The sequence below is a fragment of the Camelus bactrianus genome, chromosome 11 (assembly GCF_048773025.1).
Source record: "Camelus bactrianus isolate YW-2024 breed Bactrian camel chromosome 11, ASM4877302v1, whole genome shotgun sequence".
NCBI classification, from domain to species: Eukaryota; Metazoa; Chordata; class Mammalia; order Artiodactyla; family Camelidae; genus Camelus; species Camelus bactrianus.
Genome location: NC_133549.1, coordinates 68177232 through 68195949, shown reverse-complemented (window position 1 = coordinate 68195949; position 18718 = coordinate 68177232). Strand labels below are relative to the sequence as shown.

At 36.1% G+C, this 18718-nt stretch overlaps 2 protein-coding genes across 2 annotated transcripts in view; both read left to right on the top strand.

The window, feature by feature from the left end:
* Positions 1–1129: 1129 nt before the first annotated feature.
* MICU1 (mitochondrial calcium uptake 1) overlaps positions 1130–18718 on the top strand; it is a 193284-nt gene continuing 175695 nt past the window's right edge. The window contains exon 1 of the mRNA XM_010963199.3: positions 1130–1287. The gene's annotated coding sequence lies outside the window, so the exon portion shown is untranslated. The remainder of the gene's footprint in view (positions 1288–18718) is intronic.
* Positions 1322–14327, top strand: LOC105075385 (large ribosomal subunit protein eL43-like). Its single transcript, XM_074374180.1, has one exon. The coding sequence runs from the start codon at positions 10049–10051 to the stop codon at positions 10364–10366; it is 318 nt and encodes a 105-aa protein (XP_074230281.1). The 5' UTR covers positions 1322–10048; the 3' UTR covers positions 10367–14327.

Below are 18718 nucleotides of genomic sequence, written 5' to 3'. Positions count from 1 at the left end.
GACATGCTGCCTGGGAAGGATACCTGCCCACTAGTAAACTGGGAGGGATGTCTGTTAAGATTTCTCATTTAACAGAGAACAGGCTCCAAATGGGAAGAGACACAGAAAAGGAACATTTTGATAGTTGAGAAGCAGAAAAGGTTTTCCCAACTCCTGTGGCAAGTAGATCGAGAGGACAGGAAATTGAAGAAAACTGCTTAAGTTGTCCTTGGTGTCCTTCAGATCAGGTATACAGCTAGAGCCTCTGCCATGACCTGGGGGTCTTAGCCTGCTTCCCCATCTGCAATTGAATAAAAACAGTCTCCATCTATAGGCTGGTTGTAAACAAACATTGGGTTGCATGTAAAGTGCTAGCGCAGTGTCAGGAATACAATCATTTGTGGTTCTTAGGGTAGTGGGGAGGGACCGTCCTCTGAGAAGAAATGGAGAAAATAGTGGGTTTTGCTTACTTCACAATTTAACCCAGAGATAAGTTTTGTCTGCCTTCTTTTGTTTTCATGGTTGTAGGCTTTCCTCTAGTTCGGCTAAGGAAATTGTTGAAGAAATTTTTATTTAAAAGTTCTCTGGTATCCTAATCAGTATAGTTTCATTCTATTTCTATGGCAGAAGAGAGGATCCTTCTCCAGCCTCACTGCTGAGAGGAACAGCAGAGAAAAAAACGTTACTAGCAGCTTAGGGGCTAAATATTCCAATGATGCTAATTTCCAAAGAGAACACCTGAAAAACCTATACAGTAGAGGAAGCGGCGGGGCGGTCTTTAAATTGGAAAAAGCTTCAGGGTCACTAAATAGGCAAATTTTACCAGAAGCCTAAAATATAAATGCAGTTCGAAAAGAACGAATCCCAACTCACTGTGGTCCAATTTTCTTTTCACTGACTCTTTTTCGCTTCGTCAACACGTAAACAAGTACCAACAAAGTAGCAGTCGGCACGAGAAATCGCTTTAACAGACTCCTGTACGGGCTCTGTGTGTGAGGGGGAACGCCCCAGAAAAAGCCGGAGAGCTTCTGGGCGCCCTCCCACTTTCCCGCCTCAACACTGCGGGGCGGGGCCCGAGGCGGGGGTGGGGCCCGAGGCCCGGGCTGGGCGGGTTGCTTCCCCGGCACCTTTTCCTCCTTGCCCCTCCCACAGGCATTTCGCCACGATCCCGACAGGCCTAGCGGCCACGGGAGTCACATGAGGGTGGGCGGAGGAGTTGGTGGCTTGTCGCCTGTCTCTCCGTCTCTATGGTTTTCAGAAGTGGGCGGCTTTGACTGGGAAGCAGCTGGAACTCCAGCGTGTAGTCAGGTAAGTCCTGGACCCTGAAGGGATTGAGACGACAGCCATTTAGGGAAGACCACGGGGAAAGGTATGCGAACGCTTTGGAGACCTGACCTCTGGGGCCGGCCGTTTGTCAGCTCTGGGATCAGGCGACTTCTCTGGTCGAGCGGGATAGCTGTCTCTCCCTGATGTGCTCAGTTTAGGGGCTTGAGACGAGTCCTTAGTCCTTCCTGCTAATCTTCCTCCTCTTTCCTTCACCTCACCCCGTCTCGTCTCCCTGTCTCGGGAGAACTTCTGCCGAGTTCCCGACCGCAGGTTTCACTTGAGCGTTGACGTCCGTCTTCTCAACGGGCGACCAGGGACATATCCCCTGGGATTTGTGGATGTGGTTGGAAGTAGGTAGGGAGTATACATTTAGATCTCTGATGGGGGAAGTATTAATCATTGAAACGAAAAAAGAAGTGGAAAAATCAGTGGAAGCCTGAAGGAACAAAGTGCAGACTTCTTGGACTGTTCAGTTTTTATCTTTTCCAGTGCCTTACCTGTTTTCATTCTCAGGTTTCTTTCTCACCATGCCATTCTGGCGCGCCATACGATGTTCTGAGAATGAGCCAGGCGTTATTGATTCATTGTGAATGTTGGGAGATGAGTTTTAAACGACCGGTATTTTAAGTTGCGATCTCTGTAATCTTACGGTTTCTTTACCTACTCTTTCAGATGCCTGAAAAGTTTTTAGGTATTTTTAAATATAAGTAGAATAACCATTTTATAGCTAAGTGGCTAGAGTAAAACATTTTATTCTCCTTGTGGTACCTGGAAAGACCTATTTCTATTTTATAAATAGATAAGTGTGTAAGTTTGGGGGCGGTTTCTTGGGTATACCTTTGTTTATGTTGAAGTATTCCTTTGGGTTTGCACTTTGTGCAAGTGATCTTGCCATAGAAAGAAGTCAAATGGTTTAGGGTTGATAACTGTAGGAGAGTTTAGGTTTCATTAAACCATATGACAAATTAATAAAATGTCAGCATCTTGAAACATAGGTGTTGGCTATGACAACCAACCCATTATGTTCCTGGTGTTGAGTAAGGTAGAGCTTGTTAAATATTGTTTTTAGAACCCACTGCCACTTGTTTGTGAGATATTGGCTCTAGCCTCTAGCTACTCTAAGTGTACTGACTGAGGATTATAAAACACAAAGTAGTGCTAACAAAAAGTAAAGATTCAGGAGTGGGTTGTGTGCCTGGAGAGAAAGAGAAAGAGTGATAGAAACTAATAAGAGCAACAGAACAAAAGAGTGCATTGCTATCTAAATTTATAGTCTGTAAAAACATTTACTGTATTCAGTAGACTTTTTACATTCCCGAGTGGTGCATCTTGAGACTGACTTTCCTGTATTTAACAATGGTATGTAATTTCTTCGATAATGCAATATTATGTAAAATAATTATAACTGAAAGATTTAACTGACTCTTTAGATCTTACATTATTCAGAATTATAGGACTAAAGAAATGGATAAAGTTATTACACCTAATTTGGTCACTTTTTAAAATGTTTTTATTTTTATTTTTTGCAAGGGAGGTAATTAGGTTTATTTGTTTATTTGTTTGTTTAATGGAGGTACTGGGGATTGAACCCAGGACCTCGTGCATGCTAAGCACACACTCAACCCCTGAGCTATACCCTCCCCCCTAATTTGGCCACTTTTAATCCTTAGTTTTCCCTCTTGAGCAGGTTTTACAATGGCTACAGCACTAACTAAACGTTTATAATTTTTTCCATATGGAGTAGAGGGTTTTTTTTTTAATATTTCCTTTAAAAGAGTACCAATCTTTTAAAGAAGTTTACTCACAACCCTCCCTCCCCCAAATGAAAATAACTTTATTTTGTACCATGGGAAAAAGTTGATTCTTTTTTAAGTAGATGTTTACTCACTTTGGTAAATTATGAGAAAATTATTAATGCTTTTAAGACATTAAATGTTGATATCTGAGCATATTTGAGAAGGAAACAGGAGTTGTATTTGAAAATGTTTTATATTTCCTGTTATAAAAGTAACATTTGCTTATTTTTGAAAAATGGGAACATTGTAGAAAATATAACACTGAAAGTCAGAATCCTAATTTATCTTTTCCCTTGCCATCAGGTAACCACTGGTTCCTCTTGCATTTTGGGAATCTATGTGGAAAAGTAGAGTCTGGAGTTGAACTCCCTGGGAAAGATAGTACTAATAGCACTAGGCTTACATCCTACAACCTCAGAAACTTCAGAAGAGAGAAAACTTCCCTTTCTCTGTAATTCCAGCAAACTACTGTATGGGAGTCCCATTGGCCTGACTTGGGTATCCCATCCTAGAGGCAATCTCTGTGGCCAGGCAGATGGAATGGTTTATGTGGCTGGGATTGCATCTTGTTCCCACCTTAGAGTGGGGTGAAGGGGGATACAGTTTCAAATCACATTAATTAAGAGGAGGTGACGTATAGTTCCAAAAGGAGAGTTGAGGTGTCATTTCTTAAAGAAGGGAGAAAGACTGCCGGGCAGGCAAAAACAGCAGATGTTTGCTAAAATAATTTTACATGTATTTTTAAAAAATTAATTGCTTTTCAATTAATAGAAATTAATTGTATTTTATGGTTTGCATGTTGATTTTTCCTTTTTAAATGTTTGTTATTTTATTAATTTATAGAACATGAAATTTAAAGTCTTCAAGTGCACCTGTTTGTATCATTGTTAGTTGTATAGTACCCATTCTCTGGAGTATTCAGCTTTTCTAACTTTAAACGTATGGTATATACTTAGCCAGTTTTTTAAAATTGATTATTGGTAAGTATTTTTTTTTTGTACTGTGGGTGAACTTGATTATCTAAATTGCAGTTTATAAACAGTAAATTAAAGTGTTTTAAATATTTAAGTATAAGCGGGGGAGGGTGTAGCTCAAGCAGTAGAGCACATACTTAGCATGCACGAGGTTCTGGGTTCAATCCCTGGCATCTCCTCCAAAAATAAGTAAGTAAACTTAATTACCTCCCCTTGCCAACAAACAAACAAATAAATATTTAAGTATGCATAGTGAATATGATTACTTGCTTGATTCTTTTAATTATTCCATGTTCAAAAATCTGTGTAGAAATTACTTCATTTTAAGCATTGTATAAAAAATGAAAATTGCAGTAAGTGCTGGGTGTTAACTTTAAAACTATAGTTAACATTAATGTCTGGTTTTGTATCTTTACGGTTCTGATGGTTCATTATTTTTTAAGAGAAAATATAATTGAAGCAAGCAACATATTGTTTACTCCACTCTCTTGTTTTCATTTAAAAGATGTTGGCATCTCAATTCAATGGCTGTTTGAACTTTAATTGCTGACAGCTGTGGCATAGGTTTTAGTCTGTATTCTGAAACCCAACTCTATCACTTCCTGATGTTGAGCAAGTTACTTAATCTCTCTGAACTTGAGTTTATTTCATTTGCAAATGGAAGTGATAATACCTATCTCATAGGGGTTTTGTGAGGATTTATTAATGTATGCCAAGTGCCTGGGTATAGTATAGTAGGTTCTCATTAAATGTAATTGCTAATAATAACAGTAACAAAAAATAATGTCTAAAAGAATTTATTTTCCCAATTTCAGAATATTTGGCCCCAGAGAGGCTAAAATATATACATGTCTGAGGAATGAACTAGATTGTTCTTTATTCAGTTTGTCTTGATTTCATTAGGTTTTAAAATTCCATGTTGCATATATAGCAATAAACTAGAAAACTTTGTTTAAGTGACATAATTGTTAGTGGACTACCCAAGTATTTGAAGATTGCTTAATCCAAATATGATAACTGTCAGGCTCGGGGAATGTATTGAGTGAATTTTACACAGACTCTGAGCTTGGTAAAGCTCAGAAAGTGGAAGATAGCCTGTTCCTTCATTATACAAGAGGAGCTAGGTGTTGAGTACCTTGAAAGTTCAGATGAGAATATATGGTGACTTTAGGTAATAGGGAGAAATGGTAAAAATGAATTTGTTTTTATTTTTAAGGGTAAGTTCAGGGTAATACTCCTACAGAGAAGTAATACTTTGAGAACATGATGGGCTGGACACCTGCAGATGGAAGAGATAACAGTTTAGAATGTTGCTTGAAAAACCATGAAAGGCAACTGTGGAATTGAACAACTGTGAGAAGTGATTGACATTAGATATAATTAATGATCTGGCATTGGGAAGTTAAATACTGCGGCATTGGGAGGAGAAGTGTTTTTAGCTCTGTTAATGAGAAAATAAACAACTAGAACTAGATAACCTTTTTTTCCCCTAAACTGACAGAGTAATCAGGGGTTTTTTTGTTTTGTTTTTGTTTTTGCAAACTGTAAATATTCCTAGCCAACTTAAGCCAAGCTTAAGGTAGGGTTTACTATGAGAGAAATGAAACTTTAGTGTAATCTTTGAGAGATGTATCCTCATCATTCATGTCAGTTGTGCAAATAATATTCCATTTCTCTTCAAAGTGATTTAATGTTGGTCATTTAAAAGTTAAAGTGCCTGTCTTAATAAACCTTGCTTATTCTGAGTTGGACAGTTATTGCTGTCTATTTATAAGCTCTACTTACAATTTAGATTTTGCTTTTTAAAGTTTGTTCATTGGGATATTGGAATTAAACCAACAAGTTAATTTTTTTCTTTTTTAAAAAATAAGCATCAGTACTTTGACTGCTTCTATCCTAGTAGAATTAAGTGAGCATTCTATATAACATGGCACATAAAGGGCATTAGACTCTATCTCTAATATCTCTTTATGTCTCTACCTTCTGTTCCTATTCTTTCCCCTGCGTTCTAGTCATGGTGAACTACTTTTTGCTCCCCCTGCAAGCCATGCCTTTCTGTGTCTTTATGCCTTTGTGTAGGCTGTTTGTTGCACTTAGAATGCCTCTTCACCATCCTGCCATCTTTCAACTGGTGAGTTACTGTTCATCTGCAGATTAATGAGTTGTTCTTCAATCTGTAAATTTCCTTCTACCCTCAGGCAGTTATTTCTTTGGTGGTTCCCATAGTAATAATTTTTGTCTTTTAAAAATACTCTTTTTATTTTGTGGAGCAATTGTGTGTATTTTCTAGGAGACTAAGTGATTTTTAATGTCAGAAACAAGGCTTATTCCTCATCATATCCTGAGTACTCAACAGAGTGCCTGTCATATACAAGTTCAGAACATGTTTGGTGAAGAAATTAGCAAATAAGGTATTTTATCTGCCTTAAAAATCAGAGTAGAAAAAGGGTATAATCCAATAGATTGTCTACACTGTAACCTTTATCAGTCATGCATTTAGAGAACTTACTTGGGCATATCTAAAAAATTCCATCCACACATTCTACCATACATCAACTAATATATTTTCTCTCTCTGATATGTGCCTACACACTGGTGAGAGAGAGAAAACATATTCCATTCATCAAGGAGCTCACACTCTGATGGTGGAGACAAACAGTTGAATTGATAATTAAGTTTAAGATAATTAAAATTAAAAATTCAGTTTATTCGAAACAAATGGGGCCTAATGAAACTTACAAGCTTCTGCACAGCAACGGAAACCAGAAGTAAAACAAAAAGACAACCTACGGAATGGGAGAAAATTTTCGCAGATGAAACTGACAAAGGCTTAATCTCCAGAATATGTAAGCAGCTCATACAACTTAATAAGAAACAACCAAATAACCCAATCCAAAAATGGGCAAAAGACCTCAACAAGCAATTCTCCAAGGAAGACATACAAATGATCATAGGCACATGAAAAAATGCTCAATATCACTAATTATCAGAGAAATGCAAATCAAAAGTACAATGAGGTATCACCTCACACCAGTCAGAATGGCCATCATTCAAAAGTCCACAAATGACAAATGCTGGAGAGGCTGTGGAGAAAGGGGAACCCTCCTACACTGCTGGTGGGAATGCAGTTTGGTGCAGCCACTGTGGAAAACAGTATGGAGATTCCTCAAAAGACTAGAAATAGACATACCATATGACCCAGGAATCCCACTCCTGGGCTTATATCCAGAAGGAACCCTACTTCAGGATGACACCTGCACCCCAGTGTTCATAGCAGCACTATTTACAATAGCCAAGACATGGAGACAGCCTAAATGTCCATCAACAGATGACTGGATAAAGAAGATGTGGTATATTTATACAATGGAATACTACTCAGCCATAAAAACTGACAACATAATGCCATTTGCAGCAACATGGATGGCCCTGGAGAATGTCATTCTAAATGAAGTAAGCCAGAAAGAGAAAGAAAAATACCATATGAGATCGCTCATATGTGGAATCTAAAAACAACAACAACAACAACAACAAAAAGCATAAATACAAAACAGAAACAGACTCATAGACATAGAATACAAACTTGTGGTTGCCAAGGGGGCAGAGGGTGGGAAGGGATAGACGGGATTTCAAAATTGTAGAATAGATAAACAAGATTATACTGTATAGCACAGGGAAATATACACAAGATCTTACGGTAGCTCACAGAGAAAAAAATGTGACAATGAATACATGTATGTTCATGTATGACTGAAAAATTATGCTGAACACGAATTTGACACAACATTGTAAAATGATTATAAATCAATAAAAATGTTAAAAAATAAATTAAAAACAAAACAAAACAAAAAATTCAGTTTATTCGTTTCACTGGAGACATTTCAAGTGCTCAATAACCATGTATGGCTAGTGGTTACTGTATGGAACAGTGCAGATATGAAACACTTCTATCATTACAGCATACCCTACTTGACAGAGCTGTTGTGGAACATTGTAAATACACTTGAATCTATATCCTGTAGTTTCAGATGATAGTCAATTTTCGTTTCAATTATGTTCCTTCCTTGTTCAAATAAAAATGACTTTTAGATTTTGAAACTGTATTTTTAACAATGAACAGGTAGATTCTATTGTAATATATGTCAAATAAAGCAGCATTTAAATTAAGTACTTTCAGAATTTGATTTTCAACTTAAGCATTGATGTCACCTGACTTTCTGTCCTAATAATTCCTGAGATAGTAATGAAGCATAATGATTAAGAACAATGTCTTTGGGATCAGAGAGACCTGCTCCTGCCATCCCCTGGCTAAGACCTTAGGCAAATTTGTTAAAAGCTTTGAGTTTTGGTGTCGTCCTCAGTAAAATAGGAGTAGTAATAATACTTACCTCAGGATTATTAATAGATTAAATAAGGTAATGGATATCAAGCATTTAGCATGATAGCCCTCATAGAGTAGTATTCATTAAATGCTGGCATTAAAGAGAATTTGAACAGCCTGTTGTTTAAAAGAAGACACTTTTTTAGAAAGTTGGGGAAATTGGAATATGGACTGGATATTAGATGATACCAAGGAATTTTTGTTAAATTTGTTAAGTGTAATACTGACACATTTATGTGAAAAGGAAGTCCGTACGTTTGGAGAGACATACTAAACTATTTATGGGTGAGATTATACAAAGTCTGAGAGTTGCTTTAAAATAATTCATGAAGACAAAGAGGAATTAAAAAGGACAAAAAAATTGATTTTAACTTCCATTTCTGGTGAGGAAAGACTATATCAGGAATCATATTTACCCGCCTGCCTGAAGCAGCTAAAAGGGGAGACAAAATATACCAAACAGTTGTTTGCTGGATTTTGGACATTGTGCAGCAAAGGAGAGTGAGCCCTGAGAGATGGGATGGGAAACAGATGAGGTGAGCTGTATGATAGTTCTGGCTTGCTACCTGGTGAATGTCCCAGCTGCAGAGCAGGGAGGGGGACCCAGGCAGAGCACAGTGATCTTCCTGAATTGAGAGAGTCTAGGGACACCAAGGCAGCTGGAGTTTGCTGTGCAGAATACTATAGTGAGAGAGCTGAAAGGGAGAACCCTCAAGTATTCAGCTGAGAACTGATCTTGTGTATGTGTGAGGAAACTACCCGAGGCTAGGAAAAGAACCACCTGAAAAGATAAGAGCAAACACAGGCAAGAAGAGTGTTTTTCCTGCTAGCCAGAGTAGAATACTTTTTAACAGGTCATCAAGTAGGGTACAGTAGTCCTTTCCTATCTGTGGGGGATACATCCAAAGACCCCCTGTGGATGGTACCAAACCCTGTATTTACTAACTGGTCAGTAGCATATAAAGCATGGACATGCTGGACAAAGGAATGATTCACATGGGGGGACATGTGGGGCAGGGAAAGGGACATGGAGCTGGACAGGGTGAGATTTCATCCAGCTACTCAGAACAGCACACAATTTAAAACCTATGAATTGCTTGTATCTGGAATTTTGCATTTAGTATTCTTGGTTCAAGGTTGACTGTGGGTAACTGAAACCACAGAAAGCCAAACCACAGATAAATGGAGACTGCTGTATTCAGATGGGTTTTGCCTTAGTAGAGGGTTGAATTAGCCTTAAACTAAACACTGCTCTGGCCAAGACTGAAAAACTTAAAAGCAAGACCTGAAAAGGTCAAACTATTTCCAAGTAACTTTATCATGTCCCAGAACTAAGCTCAAGAATAGATTCAGGAATACAAGAATATCTAGCACCCAAAAAGGTAAAATTCACAGTATCTGGCATCCAGTCAAAAATTACTAGGCATGCAAAGGAGCAGGAAAATCTGGCTCACAATGACAAGAAAACCAAAACTGAAACAGAAGTTATACTGGTAATAGAATTAGTGGAGAGAGCTGTTAAAACATTTTTTTATAACTGTATTCCACATGCTCAAAAGAAACTAGAAGAGAGATTGAATGTGTTAAATAGAAACATGGAAGAGCTCTCTGGGTTCAGACTTATTTGCGCCTACATGGCCAAACGCACCAAGAAGGTCGGAATCGTCGGTAAATATGGGACCTGTTATGGTGCCTCCCTCCAGAAAATGGTGAAGAAAATTGTAATCAGCCAGCACGCCAAGTACACTTGCTCCTTCTGCAGCAAAACTAAGATGAAGAGACGAGCCGTGGGCATCTGGCACTGTGGTTCCTGCATGAAAACGGTAGCTGGTGGTGCCTGGACCTACAACACCACTTCTGCCATCACATTGAAGTCTGCCATCAGAAGACTGAAGGAATTGAAGGACCATTAGAAGCACCACCATTTGAAACATTGCTAGCCTATAATAAATGGGTTAATTTATGTAACAACAACAACAAAAAAGAAACATGGAAGATACTAAAAAAGACCCAAATTGAACCTCCAGAGATAGAAACAACAGTCTCTGGGATGAAAGATGTTATTAATGGCAGATTAGACATGGAAGAAAACTTCAGCCAAGGCTCATGAAGTGTATACAAAATTATCTCTGAAGAGTTCTTGCTAAGAGTACTTAATTTGACTCTGTCAGACTTTTAGCTGTATCTTCCAGTTTACAGGAAATAAAGGAGCTAGAGAAATATTCAAACCATGCTACAAGGAAGCAGGTTAATACGGAATTTGAGAAATGTTGCAATGCAGATGTCCGGTTCTCTTACAAAATTAGGGTTGTGCTGTGATTGCACAATGTGGTGAATATACTTAATATAAGCTTAAAGATGGTTCAAATGGTAAATTTTATAAATACTTACTACTGTTTTTAAAATTTACTGTTTAAACCATTTAAGTATACAGTAGGGAGGCTAAAGTGTATTTGCATCATTCTACAGTTATCACCAGCCATTTATTTCTGGAACTTTTTCTTCTTCCCCCCCAAAAACTCTATACTCAATAAACAGTAGCTCTCTGCTTCCTTCTCCCCCTGGTCTCTGGCATCACTGTACTACTTTCTGTTTCTGTGAATTTCACTACTGTAGGTTCCTCATATAAATGGAATTATATACTATTTGTCTTTTTGTGACTGGCTTACTTCACTTAACGTGTTTTGAAGATTCATCCATATTGTAGGATATATGAGAATTTCTTTCCTTTTTTTTCAATTTTTTTTATTGTGGTAGAATACACATAGTATAAAATTTACCATCTTAACCATTTTTTAAGTGTGCAGTTTAGTGGTATTAAGTACATTCAGATTCTTGTGAAACCATTGCTCTCATCCATCTCTGGAATATTTTCATCTTGCAAAAGTGAAATGCTGCATCCATTGAATAATTACTCTCCAATACCCCCTCCTTCCAGCCCCTGGCAACCACAATCCTACTCTCTGTCTCTATGAGTTTGACTGCTCTAGTTTCCTCATTTAAGTAGAATCATCTACTTATCACAGTGTTTTTCTTTTCATAACTGATTTATTTCACTTAGCATGATTTCTTCAAGATTCATCCATGTTGTAGCATGTGTCAGAATTTCCTTCCTTTTTATGGCTGAATACTGTTCCATTTTATGTGTAAAACACATCTTGTTTATCCATTCAAGTTGATGGACACTTGAGTTGTTTCCATCTCTTGGCTGTTGTGAATAATGCTGCTATGAGCTTGGGTGTAGAAATAGCTGTTTGAGTCCCTGCTTTCAATTGTTTTGAATATATACCCCAAAGTGGAATTGCTGTTTCATATGGTAATTTTGTGTTTAACTTTTTTGAAGAATTGCCATGCTGGTTTTTTAATCTTTTTTTAAACTTTATTTATTTATGTGTTTATTTTATAATATCATATTTTTTAACTGAAGTATAGTTGATGCACAATATTATATATTATAGGTATACAGTATAGTGATTCACAATTTTTAAAGGTTAGGGTATACTTATTGTAAAATATTGGCTATATTCCCTGTGTTGTACAATACAGCCCTATAGCTTATTTTGTACCTGATAGCTTGTGCCTCTTAATCCTCCACCTCCATGTTGCCCCACACCCTTCCCTCTCCCCACTGGTAACCACTAGTTCCTTCTCTACATCTGTGAGTCTGTTTCTTTTCTGTTACATTCACTGGTTTGTTGTATTTTTTTAGATTCCACATGTAAGTGACATAGTATTTGTCTTTCTCTGTCTGACTTATTTCACTTAACATAATGCCCTCCAAGTCCATCTATGCTGCACACCAGAAACTAATAAGACTTTTTTTTAAAATCAACTGTACTTCAATTAAAAAGCAAGCGAACAGCCCATTTAAATATGGGCAAAAGAACTGAACAGACATTTTTTTCCAAAAGAGGAGATACAGATGCCATCCTGATTTTGTAGCAGTTGCACCATGTTACATTCCCATTAGCTGTACACAAGGATTCCACTTTCATATATATATAATAAAAAAATATGTAATAGCCATTATACTGGGTGTGGGTAAATTTTATGTTATGAATAGCTAGTGAAATAAGATTATGGTTGTGAGGGGAGAAAAAGGTTGTATGTGAAGGAACTATTCTAGATTAAGAGAAACTGGAGAAACAAAGATAATGCATGATTTTTGTGTGGCTCCTAGTTTGAAAAATCAGGTATAAATTTTGTTTAAGTTTGAATATGTACTAGTATTTGAAGATGTTAGGAAATTTTTATTAATTTGAATAAATGTGATTGGTATTATAATTAGGTAGGAAAATATTGAAATACATAGGAGTAAAGTCTTATAATGTCTATAACTTACTTTGAAGAGTTCAGCATTAAAAATAGCTTAATAGACAAAGGTAGATGAAGCAAATAGGTGAAATGTTAACTGCTCAATCTAGGTAGTGTACATATGGTGTTCATAGTAGTAGTCTCTGAAATTTTGAGTGTTTGAAAGTTTTTAAATAAGCTGCAAAGGTTTAATCTTAATTTTTTTTATTTTCTGAAAAGAAAAGGCCATTTTTATTTGCTTTTACTTTTACAAATAATTTACTTTAATCCTTAACACTTTTAGTTTCTCTCCTTTTTTTTTTTGAATTTTATCTGCATAAATGATCTTCCAGGTACTGCATCTTTACTTTTTTTTTTAAAAATATATGTAATTAGTGTGCCTTTAGGAAGTGATTTTTGTAAAGTATGTGTTCGTCATATATACCCCAGCTTTTAAAGGAGCAATTCAACTGTCAAAGCTTTGGATGACTCCCATTATTCATTTAATCCAGAGGTTTTAATATCATACTCTATAGGAAAGTGGATCTTAACTCAGTGATAATTTCTTTCCTGACCGCATGTTTTCTTTAAACTCAGATTACAGTCTCTGTTAAACATCTAGGTACTGTGTGTGCTGTTTTAAGATGTAAGAAGTGTCACTTTTTGGTTAAGAGGGTAGATGGCAAAATCTTTTGTTAATGTGGGAAACCTAGGGTTCTACTACTGTAAGAAACACTCTAACCTATGAGTCTGGGTTGTGGTTCTTGTTTTTTAACTTGTTTACTAGTTAATTTTTCCAGTATGAAGTATTTCCAGGTCTATTTCTGCAGCATAAGTATGAAGAAAAGAGAATTAGATGAAGTACTAGATCTGGTTTCTCTTTCCAACTTTATTGGTAGCTTTGTGATCTTGATGAAATTACTTGAAGTATCATCCTCTCTGGCCTGTTTCCTCTCATATTGAAAATTTGAAAGTTTCTCAGGTTTCTTTTAGCTCTAATATTCTGGTATATTGTTCCTTTTTCTTCATATTTTATCTCATTGTGAGGGCATTGTAGCAGACCGTGTACTTGTCAGAAATGTGTGGGTTCCTTTTCTTTTTAAACAGCAACAAAAACGTTTTTTAACCCATTGACTTCCCTACTTTTTTGTGGCAACAGGAACTTTCTCTTTGTACTGAAAATATATTTATTATAATCCTTCCTTTTGTATAATAAAATAGAAATATGAAGTAAAATAGTACGTTGTGTTGTGCTAGGTAGTCTTCATTTGCCGCCTCAATATTCAGTCTTTACCCTTCTCCATCCTGCTTTATGCTTCAAGCTGACCTTTATGGACTACACATTACAGGCTCCATTCCCTTTGGTATCTGGTGGGGTTTGGTCAGTGACAAAGGATGGGAGGAGAGTGAGGCTTGGGTATATATTTTCTTGGCTCCCTGTTTTTAGGTTGGTAATTATGATTGACACTTGAACAACATGGGGGTTAGGGGCACCGACCCCTCAAGCAGTTGAAAATCTACATATAACTCTTGACTCCCTCAAAACTTAACTACTAAAAAAAAAAAAAAAAAAAAACTTAACTACTGATAGCCTGTTGTTGACCTATGTTGGAAGGCAGAGATACTAAATATCCTCTAAACTGAGAAGAAACTTTGAGGTTGGAAAACATAGCAGGCAACTCCATAAAGTGCATTTATTAGTTTATTTCTGATGGAAGATGATCTGGAGGCATTTGTAGCTGCACCACACTCTGCCATGAGGGGTACAGGGGAATTTAAAGGGGCCAAAGCTGAAAATAGAATCTGACTACTATGTTGTGGTATGTATCAGAATTTAATTTTTTTAAAGGCTGAATAGTTATAGCATATTTTGTTTATCCAGTCTTCTGTTGCTGGACATTTGGGCTATTTCTACCATCTGGCTATTGTGAATAATGCTGCTATGAACACTGGTATACAAGTATCTGCTTGAGTCTCTGCTTTCAATTCTTTTGGTTATATACTTAGGATTGGAATTGCTGAATCACATGGTAATTCTATTTTTAAGTGTTCCATAGTGGTTACGCTGTTTTATATTCCTACCAGCAGTGTACAAGGGACCAATTTCTTCATATTTTCTGCAACACTTGTTATTTTCTGTTTTTTGTTTGTTTCTGTTTTTTGATAATAGCTGTCCTCATGGGTTTGAAGTGGTATCTCATTGTGGTTTTAATTTGCCTTACCCTAATGACTAATAATGTTGAGCATCTTTTCATGTGCTTTTTGGCCATTTGTTTATTGTTTATCTTCCTTGGAGATATGTCTATTAATTCCTTTGCCCTCCATTTTTGAATTGGGTTGTTTTTTTTCTTGTTGGGCTAGGTAGTGTAAAGTCAAAATACAAGGTTTCTTAGAAATGGCAAAGTGATTTCATGGATTTGAAATGGTATTTAGATTAGAAGAAAAAAAACAAAAACGTCTATTTCCTTGATTAGATAGCAAGTACAGATTATAGATAAGTTTATGATTACAGTCTTACTTTGTGTTTTAATTACATGTTTTCATTAAGATATTTAGATGTTACATGTTGATGTAACATTTTAGTGAAATTTATATTACATAATACAGTTCTTATTTGAATTGTCACTCTCAGCAACACTCTTTTATAATACCTTCCAAATAAACATTTATTCATAATTTATTGCATGTTAGGCACTGTGCTCAGCTTTTTACAAGCATTTACTCGTTTAATCCTCCTCATAGTTCTTTGCCAGAAACACAGGTCTGGCTGACTTCAAAATTAATGGCCAGTGGAAAAAAAAAAATTAATGGCCAGTAAGGTCAAGTTAGTAAGGTCTGGTATCTAGAATTAATTAATTAACTAGATTAAGTAAGATGCTTGAGTAAGATGCTTAACTTTCTGGGCCTCAGTTTATTAAACCAAAGCAGAACAAAACAAAATATACAATACAAACTTATCTACATGTTTAGTAGAACTTTAATTTGTGATGTTCTGATTTTACTTTAATTAAATCCTAAAGTTTTAAGCAACATCTTCAAGAAAATAAGGGAGAATCTTAAAAAAACAAAACCTGGGTAAACAGAAGTTAGAGTAAAGATTAAAAAAGGCAAGAAAACATCCTGTTAAGTATCTGATACGCCTGTCAACCTAGCAGGTTTGTTTCTAGAGAGAACATAAATATAGATAGATTGTTACAAAAGAGTATCAATAAAGATGTCTGTTGCTGTGAATACTAAAAAAAAATCCACTGAAATTGTTATTTATGTAGAAAGACTTCCTTTGGCAGAAATACATATTATTGTTACACGTTGGTCTCTACTGCTAATCAATTCTCTACTGTTAAACAAGATTCTGAGAAACATGTCATGGATTCACAGTTGAGTTCTGACATGGAATTGTTATTACATTTTAATACACATTTTCCATGTCTGGACATTGAATATTGTGCAAATGAGAGAGTATTTGTTGGAGCATTTTAAAATATAAAATTCTCTGCAAATGCAAGGTGACTTTCTTTCTAAATATTGATTCCTTCGTTCTGTCTTCACATATCATTTCTGTATCACAGTAGAATTTAGAGCTTTTAATTTAATAGAGAAGTTCATGAAGTATTCTGTGTTCTGTGGTACATATAATGTATTATTATTGATGAAAATTTTGTGTTTTCCTTATTTTTAAAAAAATGTGCTCATCATGGGCTCAGTTTCAGCCTTTTTCAAGTTAGTCTTAGTCAACCAGTGCTTTTGCTGTACATTCCCATGTTACAACTTTATGGGCAAAGCAAATAGACTTCGCAATGAATGAATTAGGTGATGAGCAAATTACAAATGAGGATGTGATTGTGGGTTTATATAGGCCGTTTAGGTTTGTTCTGATGCATGACTGTTAACTCAACGTGATAACAGCCTTTTGAATGGTTGAGTATCATTAAAAAAGAATTTTATATTGTAAGTTTCACATACAGATATGGCATATAGCATATATGAAGAAGATTACCTGAAACATATGTACACTTTAGATAATAATTTAAAAAGTGAACCATATAGGTGCCATCACTCAGGCCCAAAAGAACATTTCCATCACCCCAGAAATCCCTGATACGCCCCTTCCTGGATCATACAGCCAGTTGTGTATTAGTTTGTTATGATTTCATTTCCACTTGTTTATGGCTTAAGTGAAGTTGTTTTGATCTAAGGGTCAATTTGCACTGGGGAGTCTGTGTCGAGATGATATTATCAAAATTGTTGTGCTAGTGAGTACTTGTTGATATGCACATAGGGAAGCATGACTATGATGTAATGAACACTTAAACTTTAAATACCAAGGATGTATGAAGACTTATTGAGAGTGTTCAGTCTGGACAGGACTACTCTTTGCCACTCTAAAATAGTTACCCGAAGACCTGCTGTGGCAAGGCTACTCTTTGCCAGCAGAGGTGAACTGTGCAGTGGCCCTATGAAGGCAATATCCTTCCCAGCAACAGTGGTGCCTTCATCCCACTAGCATCCACCTCCAGCAGCACGGGACTTTCAGTTTGCACTGGCACCTCTTGGTTGGCTAACCTGACTCTTCTGGAAACCAACTCATAGAAAGGTACACCTGAACTAAATTTGGGCTTTATTTCTTTCATATCCCCTTTTCCTGGAACAATAGTATAATCATTTGAATCAACCATTCAAAGCCATCCATCATTACTTTGGAGTCTGTTATTTCTTTATTGGCTCACAAAGAGACATTATCCTGTATGCTGTTGGCTTGTGATATATTATTATATAATTCCTGCAATGAACCTATGTTACTAAATATTGGGAAAGACAGTCTTAGTGTCTGAGCATAATTTGCCAAAACAATTTATATCTTCAGGAGATAAATTATCCTCCAGAATTTTGGTGATAATTATGATTATGTGTATCACTAAACACTTAGTTTTGTCTGTTTTTGGACTTTATATAGATGAAATCTAACCATGTATATTCTTTTCCGATATGTTTCTCCACCTGAACATTTACATTTATTAGACTTACCGTGTGTTACTTGTAAAGCATTTTGGGGGGCTATAAATTTTCCAAAATTAATTTAGTGATTCCCTGTTTTTTTTTAATATGTTTTATTTTGAAGTAAAAATGTATTTTAAAAAAAATATGCATTAATGACTTTAAAGTGAATCCCTGTTTATTCACTATCCAGAGTAGTAATTAGGATATTGCCAGTCCCTAAGGCCCTCCCAGCCCCACTGACATGTATGTTCCTATCATAATTCTCTCCCTTCCTCCAGAGGCAACTCCTTTTCTGACTTTTATGATGATCTGTTTCTTGGTTTTCTTTTATTTTTACATCCCTGAGTAATACGGTTTAATACTGATTTTCTGAATGTTGTAAAAATGCAATACCACTGGGTTTTTTTGTGTGTGTTGCTTCTTTTATTCTACAATGTGTTTGTAAGATTTATCCTTAGTGTTCTTTATTTGTTATCCATTTAACTATTGATGGACGTTTGGGTTGTTACTAGTTTTTGTTTATTACAGAGAATATTGCTGTGAACATTTCTGTTCATATCTCAGAAAATGTTTTGAATTTTTCTATAGCAAAGTTGCAGGCTTAAAGATATTCATGTCTTCAATTTATCAAGTTAGTGTCAAACTTTTCTCAAGTGATTGAGCTAATTTACACTTCAGGCATCAAGTATGAGAGTTGCCATTGGCTCCACATCTTTGCCAATACGTGGCATTGTTGGACTTTTCCGTTTTACTAGTCTGTTTAAGATGTGAAATGGTATTTAATACAAATTTTAATTTATATTATCTTGAGAATACTGTTGAATATCTTTTCATATATTATTGGCCATTTGGATTCCTCTTTTGCCCATTTTTCCTTTTGATATTTTCCCCCCTTTTAGGAACTGTTAGTATAGTCTGACAGTTAGTCCTTTGATGGTTATATGGGTAGCAACTCTCTGGACTTAACTTTTCAC